General features: G+C 42.3%; 1 protein-coding gene across 8 annotated transcripts in view; it reads left to right on the top strand.

The window, feature by feature from the left end:
- Itpr1 (inositol 1,4,5-trisphosphate receptor type 1) overlaps nucleotides 1-16,329 on the top strand; it is a 338,451-nt gene that overhangs the window by 114,236 nt on the left and 207,886 nt on the right. For all 8 annotated transcript variants that reach the window (XM_038318103.2, XM_038318102.2, XM_038318101.2 and 5 more), the window contains exon 5: nucleotides 10,648-10,763. In XM_038318103.2, coding sequence (XP_038174031.1) covers nucleotides 10,648-10,763 — 116 coding nt within the window. The remainder of the gene's footprint in view (nucleotides 1-10,647; nucleotides 10,764-16,329) is intronic.

Genomic DNA, 16,329 nt, shown 5'->3' with positions numbered 1-16,329 from the left:
TGAGTACTAGGGACAGGGTTTCCTTTGGGAAATGATGACACTGATTGGGAAGGCGGGAGATATGACAGTTGTACGGTGCTGAGAAGGACTAAATGCCACTAAGTTGAACACTCTGAAATGATTGATTCTATGTCATGTGGATAGATTTTGTGTTTATCAAATATTGATGGAATACAATTAAAAACAATAATAGCTCACACCTTGCACTTCTCAGGGTCAGTTTGAAATACTTTAACATTTTCTTTGGATTGGTATTTACCACTACTTTTTGGTATCTATAGATTATTAGCCTGTTTTAAATATCGCTTGTCCACTTACTGCTAGTATATATGGCATTGGCTTTAATGATACTTCTCTGTTTCTCTTTCACTATATTTCATTTCCACTTTATTTTAGCTAAATTAATACTCTACCTTATGCTTTTATGACTGTGCATATATTATTTACTGTTGAGCATGATTTTCATGTGCTACTTTTTCCTGGACCTAAGGCTTGGTTTTTTTTTTCTTCCTATATCACCCTTAGTATTTACTGAACCTCTTTTCCCTCTGTCTGAAAGCTACAGTATGCTTCCATTTGGCAAGGGATCCTTTACCTGTCCCTTTTGTCCTTAACACTGTACTGCCTTTAGGGCTTTTGGTCTCTTTGTTTCAGCTTGTGTCAGTGACAAGGCCCTGCACTATGTGACATGATGCAACTTTCTTTACCATAGCTGTTTGTGATGTTGATAGCCATAGTTAAACATTTAATTCATGTCACGGAAATGGAGCTGAACTGTGGTACCATCCTTTAAACATCAAATAACTGTTTTTTAAATGTCTTCTCTGGGGCTGGACAGATGACTCAGCAGCTAAGAGCATTTGTTCTTTTGTAGAGGACTTGGGTTCAGTTTCCAGCTCTATATGGTAGATCATAGGCATCTAGCTTCAGTCACAGGAGATCCGGGGCCTCCAGGCACAGCCACATGCATGGTACATACTCATACATTCAAGGAAATATTTATACATATCATAATAAAAATGTTTTTTCCCAGCACTCATTTATGACTCCTCAGCAACCTCCAGTTCCAAAGGAGCTGATGACCTCTTCTGGTCTCTGCAAGAATGTGCGCTCATGTGCATATACCTCCACGCCCATAGACGTAACCCAAGAAATGTCCTCTCCATCTTTGGGTAGAATGTACCCTCTGGCAGTTTCCTGACTGGAGACTTGACTCTCAAGCCTTCTTGGTTATTTAGCACACTCAGAATTCTAAGCTGAGAATCTTTATTAAGTCAGTGTTTTAGAGGCACTGTTGTGTTGCAATAGAGTCCTGGGATAGTTAATATGAAGTGTCTGATAATAATAATATTATTATTATTCTATTTTTAATATTGCTGCTTGAGAGTTGGTGCTTTCCCCACCCCTTGCTAGAAGACTCAAGCATCCTTTTCTCTGTTATTCTAAAGTATTTCCCCCATATGTATGGTTTCTCACCATATGCAGGGATTTGGTGAGGGTGTTTTTTTCAACCTAGAAAGTCATCTTCTTTAAGCCCAGGATGTTTTCTTCAATAATTTTCTGTACTTTCAGTGTCTTGTTCTGAAATCCTTAGGTGTTGGAGTTGTGGGTTTTAGCTGCTAGTTCTTTTTCTCTTCTTCCCTCTGTTTTTTTTTTTTTTGGTTTTTCGAGACAGGGTTTCTCTGCAGCTTTTTTAGAGCTTGTCCTGGAACTAGCTCTTGTAGACCAGGCTGGCCTCGAACTCACAGAGATCCACCTGCCTCTGCCTCCCGAGTGCTGGGATTAAAGGCGTGCGCCACCACCGCCCGGCTCTTCCCTCTGTTTTTAACTTTTGGAAAAAGTCTCCCAACCTAGCTTCCAAAACTTATGATGTTCAAAAACTGCATTGTCCTTGTATTTCAGGTTCCTTGTTTTAAATTTCTTTCCTTTGTCACCTATTAAGGTGTCATGCATATTTAGGATGATAATTTTCAGTCTTAACCTAACTTTTAGTCTTAACCTGTGAGGCTGTTGACTATAGTGTTTCTGTTTTCTCTCTTCCATTCTTTCTGTTCTCTCTGCTTCTTCAGGGTTAGTTACTTTTGTCGTTTGTCAAGTACCTCGGTGTAGCATTGGGAGATGGGTCCTATGTCTGCTGATCTTGGTTATCTCTGTAGATGAGATAGGAAGACAAGCCTGAAAGAGCTAATTGGGTTGTGTATAGATGTGAGACGTAGGGCATATGAATGCATAGTTTCATTCACAAATTATCCAATAGCAAGGCACCTCTCTCACGAAGGGCTATAGGCAGGGCATCTCTCTGGGGCTTTCTGTGTCTTCTCAGAAGCAGCTTCCAAGTCTCAGGTTAGCATACATTTCCAGTAAAGGATGAGGCAGGAAATATTATTGAAAGTAATATTTGTATTTTTATTTATTATATGTACGAATGTCAGAGGATAACTTCGAGGAGTTGAAGTTATCTCTCCTCCCACCCTTATCCCTCTCCTGGGTTCTGGGGATTAAACTCAAGTCTTTAGGCTTATATGGGAAATGCCTTTACCCACTGAGCAAGCTTGCAGCCTTGAGACAGGGGATATTTTAAGCTTTGCAGTTCAATAGACAAAACTGAGGATATTATATAACAAGAGAACAAATGTTTCATAAATGTTCCTATTGGTGAGAGTCATTCATCTTTTCTATGGATGTTGAAATTTGAATTCTACATAATGTTATGTTATAAAATAACATGTTTTTTGTTTCCGATTATGTGAAAATGTGAAACCCTTCTTAGCTTGTGAGCCATGCACAGGTGGGCTGCAACTGACCAAAGTTGGCCCAAGAGACCCTGATTGACATTTCCTGTTCTAGATTCTCACCTGGTGAGAAGGTCCTGGCTAGTGAGAGCCCGTATACCTCACCATCCCATCTGTACATTTCTGTTTTATCCATTACTTCTAGTTCCATCTCTTTACCACATTTGGTGTCTGAAACTTCAGAACCACTGCCCACCCCCTCCTGTCAGCACATCCCACCTGTGTGTACCCCCTCCTCTAGGAATACACACATATTTGACTGTATGTGTATGATGGTGGTGTGTATCAAGATCTAATGGCCTGCTCTAAGCCTTTCAGTCCATCCTGCCCTCTGCCTAACTTGTCCCACACTTGCTGGCTGCAGCCTCCAGCTCCCAAACCTTCCTGGAGCTCTGCCAGTTGCCTCTTGGTTTTCCTCCACGGAAATACAAGCTTTTATTCTTCTTCACCTGTCAAGTTCTGTCCTCCTCCTTTCTCCAGCTTAATTTATAACTTGGGAAGATAAATTTTGGTTTCATAGATAATACTGGATTTAAATTTTTAAAAAAAATCCATAATTTTATTCATTTTTTACCCCTGGAGATGGAAGTACAGGACTTTATTCTGTTTGTATAAAAATTGTTAATCTAGTTCAAGTTTTTATAAATCTCAAATCCATGTATTTTCTTGATTTCAGTAGAGAAGCTGGGATGTCCCTAGATCCTGATAGGCAACAGCAATGTATTCTAATCATGACTTCCTTGCCTTCTGCTCCTCCCATCATCCCTTTTCATTTCTGTCTCCTGACCTCCTAGGTTGCTGTTTGGCATTTTCCACATGCTGGCTGCTGGTTGACGTGCTCATTACTCACCATTTCTGCTTGGATGTTTTAGGCACATCTCAATCTTGGTAGAGTCCAGATAAAGTCGTTGATTTCTACTTTTTTCCCCAATGCTCGCTCCTGCCTAGTTTACTTCCTTCCTGGTCTCCATGATGGAAAGGAACTCTCCTGTAGGACTGGAGATATGCCCAGCGCTTGAGAGAGCACATTGCTCTTGCAGAGAAGCCAGGTTTGGTTCCTGTCACCCGTATCTGGCTGCTCACAACCACCTATGACTCCAGCTGCAGGAGATCTGAAGCTGTCTTCCTGCCTTCTCAGGCACCTGCATCCACATGAATGTACCCACACATATGCACACACATGTACACATAAAGAAAACTAAGAGAGAGAGAGAGAGAGAGAGAGAGAGAGAGAGAGAGAGAGAGAGAGAGAGCTCCCATACTCATAAGGCAGCCTAAGTTCTTCTGTCTTTGCTTAAGGCTCTCTGTGACTTCCTACTGCTCTTACCAAGACCCAGATGCCCCACCCCCACCCCAGATCTCTGCTACTCTTCATGCTGTAGCTTCTAGATACACAGCTCCTATAGTTTACTGTTCCCTCTTTGTGTGTGTGTGTGTGTGTGTGTGTGTGTGTGTGTGTGTGTTTGTAACATGCTCTGAGTGTGTGGGTACTCCTGGATCCAAGTTGGGGTTATGGGCATGCCTAGCTGTGTTGGCTTTAAATATAGGTGCTGAAGATTCTACCTCATGCCTACACATCAAGTGTTCTAATCCACTAAGATGTTGCTCCAAGTCCCCTGTTTCTTGTTCTCTCAAGGTTGCAAACATTATCCACCCCCACCCCAGCTCCAGGGCCTTTGTATTTTTTGTGTCTTCTGCTTGGAATGCTTTTGCCACAGAGTGTCTCCTCTGTGTTAATTACTTTTCCCCATGTTGTGACAAAATACACAACAGAACCATTGAGCAAAAGGAAGGATTTATCTTGACTCATGTTTAGTCCATTTTGGTGAGGAAGGTGTGGGGGGGATAGTCATGCTGCATCAGCAGTCAGGAAGCAGAGAGAGGTGAATGTTTCCATCTATTGCCCTTTTCAGTTCTATTCAGTCCAGGATCCGTACGCATGGAGACTCCTTGTTAGACATACTCAGGGGTTTTGTCTCCTGGGTGATCCCCGTCAAGTTAGCATTCCCGTCCTGCCCTTCAGGTCTACTTTCATTCAGATGTGCTGCTTCTGGAGATGCTTTGCTGATGGCCTGTGGGAGTCTCTGGTTCTCCATGAACCTGACTGTGTCCAAAGACAGTTCATGCCGCTAATTCTTGCCCCGCTGTACAGACAGCAAAGGGTAACAGAAAGCTGGTGAATTGCAAAGCATTACATTTTAACTGCTCCATTTAATTTTCAAGTACTGTGAACTTGATGTGATTCAACTTGTCTGTTTGTTTGTCTGTCACTGAAAGTGTTTTAAGACACTGCTGTGTCTAGTTCTGTTTTCCATACCCAGGACCTGCACATAGAAAGGGCTTCCCTGAATAGTGATTGAGTTTGTGAAGAGTCTTCTGGAAGCCAGAGCTGGAAGTGTCTTCAGAAGACCACCCCTCCTCCAGCCTTTGTTTCTGGAGCCCAGGGTCATAGCACATTTAGATCACTAATCCAGCACCTTTGCTGAACACCTGTTATATCCCTCCCTAGGCCTCTGCCCTTAGGGACCTAGGCTAGAGTTGAAATTTCTTTTTTTTTCATGGGTTTTTTTTTTATATTTAAAAATTTCCATCTCCTCCCCTCCTCCTCCCCTTCCCTCCCCTCCTCCTTCCCTTCCCTCCCCTCCTCCTCCCCCTTCCCTCCCCTCCCCTCCACCCATACCTCCTCTCCCTCCCTCTCCAGGCCAAGGAGCCATCAGGGTTCCCTACTCTATGTTAAGACCAAGGTCCTTCCAACTCCCCCCAGGTCCGGGAAGGTGATCGACCAAGCTGAGAAGGCTCCCACAGAGCCCGTCCATGCAGAAGAATCAGAGTCCAGCGCCATTGTCCTTTGCTGAAATTTCTAACCCTGGGGTAGATGGGTGGTGTGGAGGTCAAGGCCTCCATCTTTATTCTTTGATGTAGCCTCTGAGAGAACATTTTTTTCTTCCCTTCCTTTTGGTTCCATTTGACTAGAGGCATGTCTGTGGCTCCATGGATGCCTGTTTTCTCTTAAGTGCCCATGCCATGCCCTTATTTCACTGTAAACACATCTACTAGGCAGTACATCATTTCTTCTCCAGTTGAGCTCTAGAGTACATTTAAGCCATTGACGGTAGCTGAACCCTCTTCTCTCTGGTGTCAGCTCACCCAGCCCGAGAACATTTAACAACCCCTTAATTCAGTTGAGTTCTCTCCTAATCCAGTGTGGCGCATGCTAAATTTTAGGAATATTCCTAAGTGATTTTTTTGAAAGCTTAATTTACTTTATTCCTCACAGGCCTAAAATAACACCTGTCATATAAGATTTCCTTTGTGGCATGTTTTTGGAATGAGACCAAACTACAGTGTGTGTGGGTGTATTTGTGTATATACACACACATGCACACAAACACACTTACTTTCCTCCTTATAGGTTATATATGTATATATTCTGCTACTCAATGTCTTGTATCTGAGTGGTTCTATACTTAGCACAGTGTTGGGACCCAGCAGAACTTTAATTTTGCTCTGCTGTGCCATCCAAATAGCAAAGGACACCATGAAACCTTGGAATTGCAAAATTCCACAAGGGTACTTTAATATTATATTTGAGTGCTTAATTTAATTTTCACTTTGAATCCGTTGCTAGGCAACCAGGAAGATGGGGCAAAATCAGCAAGGCTAATTTGGTTCCATTACTAGTGTGTTAGCATCTCTTATATTTACATTGACAGTTGGTTGTAAATACACTTCAGCCTATGCAATGCTACATTTCATGCAAGGAAAATAGTTGGTGAGGAAGTTGTTCAAGGCTTTCAATTGTGCATTGCTTAGATTCCTGCTGAGTTTTGAGCCTGTGTGGCAGAGCCTGTTTGTTTGCTAAGTGACTTGGCCACAGCATACACAGGTATAAGATGGTATTTCCCATTGCTTCCTACCCCTTAGCATCATGGATTCTGCCTGTTCCTCATATCAACTTAAGTCAAGTTGTTAGTTGTTGTTTAGTTTTTGGTTATGTATAGCACCAAGCTGTTGGCATATGAAATATGTTAGAGGTAAAAAGAAAATAGGCCATTTTATTTCCTATATCTTACCATTGATGAAAATTGAAATTGTTAGTGTTGGTCCTTAAAGTAAGTCATTTGTTAAAAATTGGTGCTGCTAATCAGACCCAGTGGGTCATAAAAAACAAAGCAAAAGAGAGGTGGTAGTTGAGGTGGAGTGGCTGGAAAGATGTCCCAGCAGTTAAGAGCACTTGTTGCCCTTTCAGGGGACTGAGTTTGGTTCTTTGATTTCCTCCTTTATGTTGAGTTGTAACTTTAGCACAAGGGGCTCTGAGGGTGCCTGCACACATGTCCAGACACACATGCACGAACATAAATATGTTCACACACACAAATCTTTTTTTAAAGAAGGACATGAAGTTGGGATGTGGATGTGGGGGAGGACCTGAGAGGAGTGGAGGAAGGAATGAATACAACCAAACATATTATGTACATGTATGAAATTCTTAGTGAATAACTGAAAATATTAAAAACACGGCTGGTGACTTATTTGTGAATCATTTTATTTTATTTATGTGATAGGTTAGCCGGGCTTGTTTCTGATGGAGGCTGAGACAGGAGGATCACAGTGTGGTAGGGTACTTCTGTGACAGGTCCAGTTCCAATAAAGGGGTCCAGGGTGAGGTGGGGAGTGTTAATTTAAGGAAGTCATCTTGGCTCAGCTTAGATGCCACCTGGATCCTGTGAAGAAATAGGACATTTGGTCCTGACCAGTAGTGTGGTTATTCAGGAGATGGAGAGCCTAATCCATCGTGATGGTTAGGAAAAGTCTCTCTAAGTGATGCCATCACTTTCCACTGAGTCTGTAAATGACCGTGTCTTACCCCTTTGATGATTGGTACAGAGAGCAGCCTTATCTTTTACACTGGTTTCCTGCCATGCCTTTTGTTCTGGAAAGACCTGGGTAGTGCCTTTCCTATGTAATGAAAATTACTTATAGCAGATGAATCAGATGCTTGATAAAGATGGATTTTAACATTCCCATGTTTACCTTGTAATGAACTGTTTGTGACTATCTAGAATACTGAGTTAATGAGATTGTAAAATGGAAAATGTTCCTTTTGCTTCTGTGATTAAAAGATTTTTTTTTCTTGATGATATCAAGGATTTGCAAGTATAGTACATAGAGAAAATTTATTGGCTCACTAGAAGAAAGAACTGTCTGAATTATAAGGTTTTAGTGTTTATAAACTGGACACAGCTATGTGCTATATGACTCCAGAGAGCCCGGATTAGATGTGATTAGAGCAACTAGGAAACAAAGAAATGACAAGCACACAGACACATAGACCAGCTGGGACTGGTTGCTCTGGGCTCTCCAAAGGAAACCTGCCGTGCTCAGGAAGCTTGGCTGTAGTGATGGGGCGGCAGGCTGTGTCCTACCACCCGGCTAGCTTTACACCTGAAATAACAACACACAAATTGTATTCTTTTAAACACTGCCTGGCCCGTTAGCTCTAGCCTCTTACTGGCTAATTCTCACATCTTGATTAACCCATTTCCAATAATCTGTGTAGCACCACAAAGTGGTGGCTTACCAGGAACTATTCAGCATGTCTGACCTGGTGGCTGGCTCCATGGCGTCTGTCTCAGAGAGGAGAGGCATGGCCATTGCCCAACTTCCCTTCTTCCCAGCATTCTGTTCTGTCTACTCCACCTATCTAAATCCTGCCCTATCAAAAAGCCAAGGCAGTTTCTTTATTAACCAATGAGAGTCTTCCATCACTTGGCATGTTTCTTATGTACAATTGACCAGGGAGGGTGGGTTATTGCATACACATAAATGAGTAGGTGGGGTTTATGATGTACATCTGAACAAGGAGGCAGGTGTAGCTCATCCCTGCAGGAGCCATCTCTCTAACGAGCAGTCCTCAGGCTGTAACACCTTGTGGAAGGGTGAAGCTACAGTGGATATTTTCTATACACATTGTCAACATTTGCACTCAGACAGAGTGAGGCTTCTCCATCCTCTGAGGCATTGGCCCCTGACATGGCTGTGTCCATGTCAGTAATACACATTCACTCAGGACTTAACTCCATCCCTGCAAGGGCAGTATATGGATTTTTCTTACAGTGAGGTAATTATTTGAATAAGCAGGATTTATTGGAGAAGGTCTTCTAAGAAAATCTGTTTTAATGAGCAGATGAGAACAAGTGTTTTGTCCCTTCTGATGTACTTAAAAAGTGCGATTTTTTTTCCAAATTGGGCATTTGTTTCAAGTTTAATAATTTTACTCTCTCTACCATACTATTTGAATATCTAGTATGTCAAAATGAATTTCAGTGGTATTGATTTTAAAAACTAGTTTCCTAAGGAAATTATTTTTGAATTTTTGTTTTTGTTATTCTGGGTAACTTGTTCAAGGTAAGCACATGTTCTACCGCCACCTCCAGCCCTTTGGACGTTTTATTTTGGCATGGTTCTCTTAAAATAAATGAATATTTTAAAAGTTGTGTGTACATGCTTTACTGAACTTAAATAAATCCATGACAAAACAGGCAGGCATATAGAAATGAGACTTTAGAGAGAAAGATGGCTATGAGACAGAAATGCAGTGTCTCGTTAACACAGTGGTCACATTGTTTTATGCCTCATCACAGGCATGGACTTGTTTCGTTCTTGTTTTAGTTGCTGTAAGGGGACACTTTGGAGAAATCACTTGAGAGGGGAAAGAACTTATTTCGTTCTTTGATTTGAAAGAGAGTCAATACCTCGGTCAAGGAGAACATGCTGGTCGTGCTGAGATTGCTGGAGCTTGCTCTGAGTTCCGTTCACATCTCAGCCGATAAGAAGCAGAGTGTTTGGTCAAGAAGTAGGGTCAGTCCTAACCCTGAAAGGCCCATTCATGGTCTTCATCCACCACATAGGGCCCTGTCCGAAGGTTCCATGGCCTCCAAGACAATGCCACCTGCTAGAGTCAGTGCTCAGTGTGAATTTGTCAGGGACATTTCACACTCAGATCGCTACAGCTGCTTTAGGGTAGGTTCATCATCCCAAGACAGTATGCTGCAGGTTTTTCTTATGGTTTCTACCTGCTGCGTGACTTTGGCTCAGATCTGACTAGATCCTTATTCTTTACTTTGGGGTGGCTGAGAGGAAGAGCAAGAGTAGGGTCACATCTGCCTCTCTGTTGTTGGCTCAGTTGCTCTGCTGCTACAGTCCTTGTGTCAGTTTCTTTACAGAAGTCTGGAAGTCACTTGTCCATGCTGCATAAGACAGTATAGTAAAGTCACAGAAACCCGGGACTACTAACGGGGAGCAATTAGGATGCACTGATCACAGGGGCCGAGGGCACATCTATTGGTCTCAATTTGAATTTTGCTTTTTTGAAATGTCTATATCCCAGAGAGTCATCATGCACATGTTACTTAAAAGACCTTTGCTCTAGGAAGTGCTTTCAAGTAAGCCGTGTGTGTGTGTGTGCATGTGTGTCTATTAGTTTTGCACGTAAAAAAATTCAGTAAGACCAAAAATACATGTATGTATTGTTGTATCCAATGGGGACTTTATGACTTTAGGGTTATCTACAATGGATGTATGGTGGTAATTGTGAAAGATTAAGAACACTGGGTTTCGACATGTAGTCCTAGCTCTGCCATTAACTGCCTTGTTGACAATAGACAGTTGATTACCTTTCTGTAAACCTCAGTTTCCTCATCTGCACCTTTATACAGTGATGACAAAAGGGCTTTGTACCAAAACACATGTGTAAGATATTATAAAACCTTAGTAAACCTGGGACGCCTTCTTTCATAGGCTGAGTATCTATGCATCCCCAGTAACAGCTTTTGGCTTTTGTTTTTCTTTCTAGATTGCCTCTTTAAGCTATGTCCTATGAACCGATACTCTGCGCAGAAACAGTTCTGGAAAGCTGCTAAGCCTGGGGCCAACAGCACAACAGATGCGGTGCTGCTCAACAAATTGCATGTATGTATGGAGATGACAATATCAGGGATGGGGATGTCCGGAGTGGTCATCTGGATGGAGGCTGAGGGTGGCTGGGAAAGGGTTGTTTATGTCAGTCTCTGACCCCATCCGATGGCTTTTAAAATTCATCATCATCATCATCGTCGTCATCATCATCATCATCATCATCATCATCATCATCATCATCATTGTATTAGTGTTTTGCCTGTGTATATATCTGTGCATGTGGTGCCCAGAAGAGGTCTTTGGATTTCTTGGAACTGGAGTTGCTTATGGCTGTGAGCTGGGAATTAACCTAGGTCCTCAACAAGAGCAGCTAGTTCTCTTTTACTACAGAACTCTCTCTCCACCCTCCTGACTTTTTAAATCTAAGAAGAAATGAACTACAGCCATCAAAAATTATTTTTCATGGAAGTGATACTTCCCCCCCCCCACCTGCCCTGCACCCACAAAACTTTCCAGGAGAGGCTTGAGGCAAAATGGCAGCTAGAATTGAATCTTTGCTCTACTATTCATTGACTTTGAACTTGGGCAAATCATATAGCTTCTGACTCCGCTCCTTTCCCATAAAATGAACACAATGGTCATGGTCATGTCCACTTTAAAAGGAGGCTGCGAGAAGCACAGTAAAGGATACATGGAGGTCTTAGGAACACCACCAGTCACCTAGTTAATGCTTAATAGCTTTTGTTCACTCTCTAATAGAGTTTGACAGTTATCATTGTATTTATCATATTGATTGACATACAAGAGAAGTGCTCACAGTACTGCTGACCTACTGTGCGCCACAGCAAGTCTCTGAGCCTTTCTGAGACAATTATTCTATAAAATTATGATGGCATTCTTCTGCTACCTGACACCTCTGTGGGATGTGTAGAAGGCGGATCTGGGAAGGATCCGTTGTAACATTACTGAAGGAGTGACTACTCCACACCTCACACTGGTTTAGTTCTCTCCACGTCACTTGTGTGTCATTTACTTAGAATGTAAATTGCATGGGCTCGGCTCCTTGTGTCACTTTTGGTTCTTGCTGAACCCCTCATGTCTGCAGTCAGGATTCACATACACTAGGTACTCAGGAAGTAGACAGGAGAAAAATAGCATGGGGTTGCTTGTTGTTCAGTCATAGCTTGAAGATGGTTACTGGGCCCTGGAGAAGCTTTCAGAGTCTCTGGTCTGAGCCTGTTCTGTTTTAGCTCAGATGTGACAGTGTTATAGCCATTTGCATTTGACGAGGCTGATGTTATAAGAAGGGGTCCTTCCCTCAACCTACGCTGTTGCAATGAGGGTTCTGTGTTCCAGGCAAGATCCAGTTTTCAGGGTCCTACCTTTTGTCAGCTCATGTTGAGACCATTGCGAAACAGAGTACCTCCCACTGCACCTGAGATAAAATCCAGACGTTCTCCTGTTATGTGTGTGGTTCTCTGTGCCTAGACTCTGAACTTCTCTCTGGAGCTACTGTACTCTTACTATACTACACTGTAAAATACAGTATAATACAGTACTGTGTTATATCATAATTTATGATGGCTGTAGTTCATTTCTTCTTAGATTTAAAAAGTCAGGAGGATGGAGAGAGAGTTCTGTAGTAAAAGAGAACTAGCTGCTCTTGTTGAGGACCTAGGTTAATTCCCAGCTCACAGCCATAAGCAACTCTAGTTCCAAGAAATCCAAACTGTACTCTTATTATAGGAGTATCTGTTCACTTTATTTTATTGAGCAGCTCACACTCACCCCAGTCACATGACCTTTCCACTCTCAGCTAATCCTACTTGGGTCATCCTTCTCAGCATAGTGCTCCCTACATACTTTTTCGAGAGATGCTTCCTGTTTTCCCCCACTTCAGCTTCCTGTTTATGTCTTTCTCAGTGCTGACTCTAGTCTGCAATTATGTTTAATAAGTTCCTTAATTATTTGTCACTCGTGAAAATGGCAGCTGTACAAGGTTGCGCATCCTCTCTTGTTTGCACCTGTTATTAGTTCTTCCCATGGTGTCAGGACACATGAGAAACACTGGATGCCCGAGGGTTCTACTAGGTACTAGAGGTAGGATTTGCCTTAACCATCTAGTAGCTTCTAGCAAATAAAGGATGAAGAGGTAATGCTACCTTACAATTAATAAAGAGGCAATACAGGACAAACTGTCCTTTACTGTTTAAGAGCAAGTGGCACAGTGGTCAGGGCAAGCTTCCTGGAGGAAGAGGGAAGTAACATGTAAGCCTTAGTATGAGGCATCTCCTGGGATTAACAGAGCAGAAGAAAGAATGGAGGCTAGAGATACTGTTAAAGATCAAAGGGATTACGTCACTACTATAGTGATCGTGATACTGGCCTTAGGTGCCACAGGCTCATTGCTCCCACCCCATAGAAAATACTGTACAATTTTGCAAATGTTCAGTGGATTCTTAGGTATCCGTTTTTGAAATAATTTACAAAGGAGAAATAAAAGGAAAGCGATAAGTTACATGATAAATAGTACACGTAAGTTAATGTGTCGTGACAGCTGTCCTGGGAGACAAGGGAATCAGGGCTTGCAGGACTTGACTGATAACGGCAGGTAAGTACTTGGGATGTGGGAAGCATGTTGTCTGCTAAGGGACTTTTCAAAATGACCGCAACTCCCAGTGATGTTATGAAGAACATACAGAATACGCTTTGCTTCATTCAACAGTACCTGCACTTCGGGGGGAGGGGAGGGATATATTGGTGACAGTACTGACGAAACACACACAGTTATTCCTTTTGCTGAGGTGTAAAGTGCAGTGGGGCCCTGAGTTATGAAAATTGCAGGTGCTTTTTAACCCAAGTAAATGTCTAGGCAGCCCTAAGATTGTGTGGGATGAAATGAAAGCTTGCTGCACAGGACCAAGCCCGACATTTCGTAGGAACCAGCCTACCTGACTCCTGTCTACTGAATGTCACTGGCTCCACTCCTCCTCTTCCAATCATGGTGCCAATCAGAACCCCAGCCCCACTCCTGCAAGCCTGTGGTGGGAACGTGGGCCTCTCGTCAAAGGGGTGGGGAAGGTCCTTCCATTCTTCTTGCTCCTAGGAGAGGGCTACTGGGTGCAGAGACCTGGGGCATTATCTTTGTGAAAGCCCTGGGTGTCTTTAGTTGTCTCGCCTTTGCATCTCTGCTACCAAGGTCACTCTGTACAGTGAGATCTTAGCAGTACATCTCCAACTCTTTCTTCTCCTGTGCTTTTTACTGCAGGGGTTCAGATTAATACTCCTCTAGACCATCAGGAAGCCAACAAGAATAAAAGGGGCTTGTAGGGTAGTGCTGCTCTTGGGGTTCCTACACGTGTAGGTTTGAGAGAAGCAGCACCCCACCCCCCTGCAGTGCAGTGCTGTGTGGGAAGGTGGACTAAGAGCTGCACATGGCTTCTGCTTTGACAAGTGAAGATAGAAATCGATGCTTCAGCGTGTAATACTTGGATTTTTAAAGTATGCTGGCAGCTAATTCAGTTAAGGCTTAAAGCATATGCTCCACAGCAATTCAGGATGGCTGAGCTAAAGCCAGATGTGAGTCTTACCTTTGCAACCGGTAATCTATGCCTTTTTTGATGTTTACACTACAACTGGAATGGGCAAAAGAGGTGTTCTTTTAAATCTATTCTTAAATGTGATTAAAAGCTTCTATCTATCTCTCTCTCTCACACACACACACACACAGACACACACAGACATAGACAGACACACAGAGAGACAGAGATACTAAGAGATAAGAGAACCAGAAAGATGAGGGAATATTATGTCCTTTATGCTGTTTGTTTGTTTGTTTAATGCGAGGAAAGCCAGTTCTTTGTCCCGATGTGAACTGGCTGGCATGGCCTTTCCGTCTTGAATGATGGTCTGCCCTTGACTTTGTGTGGGTCGTACTTTCTTGCTTAGTTGGAGTTTTCCCCCTTATCCCCAAATCTTCTGACTGTTTTTTGTGCAGTCATTGAAATGTATTCTGGTCAAAGTCTTCCTTGCCTGTGGGGACTGGTGGCTGGTCTCCAGTGGGTTTTCATTTTTATTTTGGTCAATTACCGGGCAGCACCCAGGAGTCAGAGGTCAGGCTATTTTTAATTAATGCCATTTAAGGAATTTGTTGTCTAGACCACTCAATATCCTTTTGACTGTGTTAAGCGATGTGCACAGCCCACTGAAGGAGAATGACATCTAGTGGCTGCTTACTATGTGCTTACTCCTCCAGCAGAAGCTGGATTTTGATTGACTCTTTAGGTCCTGATTTCCCAGAAGTCTCTTGGCTAAATGAGTTAGCGTCACTATCATATCATAATGTTAGTTACAAAGACTCTCTAGCTGATGTTTCCTGAGAGTGCTTTGCCCGTGACCTTGAAATGGGTGCCCACGCTGTTTAGATTTTGAGAGTAAGCATGTCATTAAGCTATTTGACATAAGCCAAGCAGGGGAGTGACAAATCTTTATTGTTTTTGTAAAGTCTGGGATATGAGTAGCTGTTTTTCTGGATCCTTAACTCAGTTTCCTATTACGTCATTGAGAGCTCATTGACTTTATGCTAATATCCTTCCCCGCCTCTTCCAGTGTCCCTTCTGTACTGATTTAACAATGCTTATTTCATTTCTGAAATAAAATAGCAGGTGACTATAGCAGGGTTCACCTTGGTCTTGATTAGAGCACACTGTAGTGTCAGTTGTCAAGAAACTGGGATGGAGTATTTTGTTCTTAGAAATTATAAATAGTCCTTAACCCACTATAAAAGGAAAAGGAATAGTAGCTATTTCATTTGGCAAGATCTTTAAAGAAAACAAAAAAATTTTATGGCTTTTAAAAGGATATTTGCCAGAGACACAACGAAGATATAGCTCCAAAAATCACACAAATGAGTGCTATAGCTTCCAAGGCAAACACGAACAGGAAAAGGAAAGACCATTCATTGCTGGTATCCCCGAACCTTCTTCCTTGAAGACTAACCTTGGTCTTCATCATCTTGTGTGCTTTGCTCATATCCTGCCCCACCCGAGATACTTTAAACCATTGGTGGGGATGTGTTATTTTCTCTCATTTCAGTGACGTTTGTTTGTTTCACAATTTGGTTGTGAGATAATGAATGACTTCATCTACTTTTAATGGCTCCATGGTTGCCCCACTGTATGACAACATTGAAATTTTAGATGAACATTTTCTATGGGGAGGGCAGGATAGGGATACTTACTCAAGATCCTGACAAATTGTTTTGGCCATTTGAAAAAAAGTTGCAACTTTTTATTTTTGTTCTGTTGTCTTAGAAAGACAAATGCCTAGAATAAAATTACTGAGTAAAGTTATGTCCATTGAGACAAGCCCTCCCCTCATCCCTCAGCTGAGATTCCTTGGAAAAATTGTCAGTTCACTGTGTTGCAGTATGTTCAAGAGATGAATTTGAAAAGTTTAACAAATCATGACCTCATTCTTTTCAGGGAAGTGGGCAACCTTAGTCTGTGGGTCCTGGTGCAGTCTAGGTCTTGCTGCCTTTTAATCTATATCTTATGTTGCCTACTGAACTTAAAAGTCATGATGAATGTTTTTGTTCTAGAAACTAAGTTTTGTCTTGTGA

The sequence above is a fragment of the Arvicola amphibius genome, chromosome 2 (assembly GCF_903992535.2).
Source record: "Arvicola amphibius chromosome 2, mArvAmp1.2, whole genome shotgun sequence".
Taxonomy (NCBI): Eukaryota; Metazoa; Chordata; class Mammalia; order Rodentia; family Cricetidae; genus Arvicola; species Arvicola amphibius.
This window is presented reverse-complemented; position numbering and strand designations above follow the sequence as displayed.